A 1,568-nucleotide genomic window follows, 5' to 3' on the forward strand; every position below is an offset into this window, starting at 1 on the left:
GAGATTATCAACAATAACTAATGATAAAATAGAACAATTGTAACAATATACTGTAATATAAGTATGTGAATGTGATCTGCCTTTCTCTCAAAATATCTTATTGCCCTCTACTCATCCTTCTTGTGATGATGTGAGACAATACCATGCCTACATGATGAGATGAAGTGAGGTAAATGACATAGGCATTGTGACCTAGTGTTAAGCTACTGTAGAAGTTACTTAAACAGAGGCGCCGTGATACTGGGACAATTGATCTGATAACCAAGACAGCTACTATGTGCCTAGCAGGTGTGTAGTGTATACATATGCTAGACAAAGGGATGATTAATGTCTTGGGTGGATGGAGCAGGTCAGTGGGAGATTTCATCACGCTACTCAGAACAGCGTGCAATTTAAAACTTATTAATTGTTTATTTCTGAAATTTTCCGTATAATATTTTTGGACTGTGTTTGACCGCGGGTAACTGAAACCTTGTAAAGCATAACCTTGAACAAGGGGGACTACTGTAATATGGGCATGTTACATAGAGCATGAATATTGTGTTTTAATTTTTACCTATGTTTTGCGCTGATAATAGAATTTTAGATTATACATGTGCTCATTGAGAAACAAGTGAGGACTTTTAGGGATGCTGGGGTAAGGAAAAAAGGATTGGGAGACCATTGTGATTGTATATGTCACTTTTTTCAGAGGAAATAATTTTTGTTCCCTTTAGATTTGAAAAATCGAATCAGAATGTGGAATCATTGTGTAATATTTTAATGCATTAAGCAGTTACAAAGAGGGTCTAATAACAGCCAGATTATGTAATATTGAAGTTGATCATTCATGCTTCTAGCTGAGCACCCTCTTCTTCTCACTTGGTGTGTGACTACTGTGCCTTGAATATGTATGACCAATTTGGAAAATGAGTAGTTATTTGGATTTTAGAAGCATTTTAATATGTTTAGACTAACAGAATTGCTTCTTGCTATGCAGTGAATTTGCAGAGACCATTGAAATTCTGCTTGTTGGAGCTACTGGTGGAGCGGTGCTTGGGCGCCACCTAGTGAGCAGAATCACGATTGCCAAGAATGACTCTCCTTTTGGTGTTGTAAGATTTCTCAATCAAAGCGAAATTTCTCTTCCTAATCCGAATTCCACACTGATTTTATCCTTGGTACTGGAGCGGACTGGAGGACTCTTGGGAGAGATTCAGGTAGAGTTATTATTTTCATAGTTTTAAAAATCATTTCTGATAGTTGAATTTGGAGTTAGATTTTCTTATTTATCAAATGTGTTCATTTATTTATTTACAAACAATAATGTTTCTTAATTACTTAGTAGGTATAAAATAGCTTCCAAGCCCTGTGAGGTACATGAAAATATGAGGCATACAGCTGTCCTCAGGGAACACTTGAGAAATTAAATGATGGATTCTGATAAAATGCATTAATTCAACAAGTATTTGTTAAATGCTTTTCATGTTATGGGCACTGAGAACACACTGGTGAATAAGACAGAACTCATCTCTGTTCTAGTAGGGTTTTCAGAACAATAAACAAATAAATAAAAATAAAATTATTTG

The 1,568-nt window shown here is 35.4% G+C and overlaps 1 protein-coding gene across 1 annotated transcript in view; it reads left to right on the forward strand.

Annotated features, from left to right (window-relative positions):
• The window catches only part of ADGRV1 (adhesion G protein-coupled receptor V1), a 469,718-nt gene that overhangs the window by 164,762 nt on the left and 303,388 nt on the right, over positions 1-1,568 (forward strand). Inside the window, 1 exon segment of the mRNA XM_015590540.2 lies at positions 980-1,199. Coding sequence (XP_015446026.2) covers positions 980-1,199 — 220 coding nt within the window.

The sequence above is a fragment of the Pteropus alecto genome, unplaced genomic scaffold, assembly GCF_000325575.1.
Source record: "Pteropus alecto unplaced genomic scaffold, ASM32557v1 scaffold20, whole genome shotgun sequence".
In the NCBI taxonomy this organism is placed as follows: domain Eukaryota; kingdom Metazoa; phylum Chordata; class Mammalia; order Chiroptera; family Pteropodidae; genus Pteropus; species Pteropus alecto.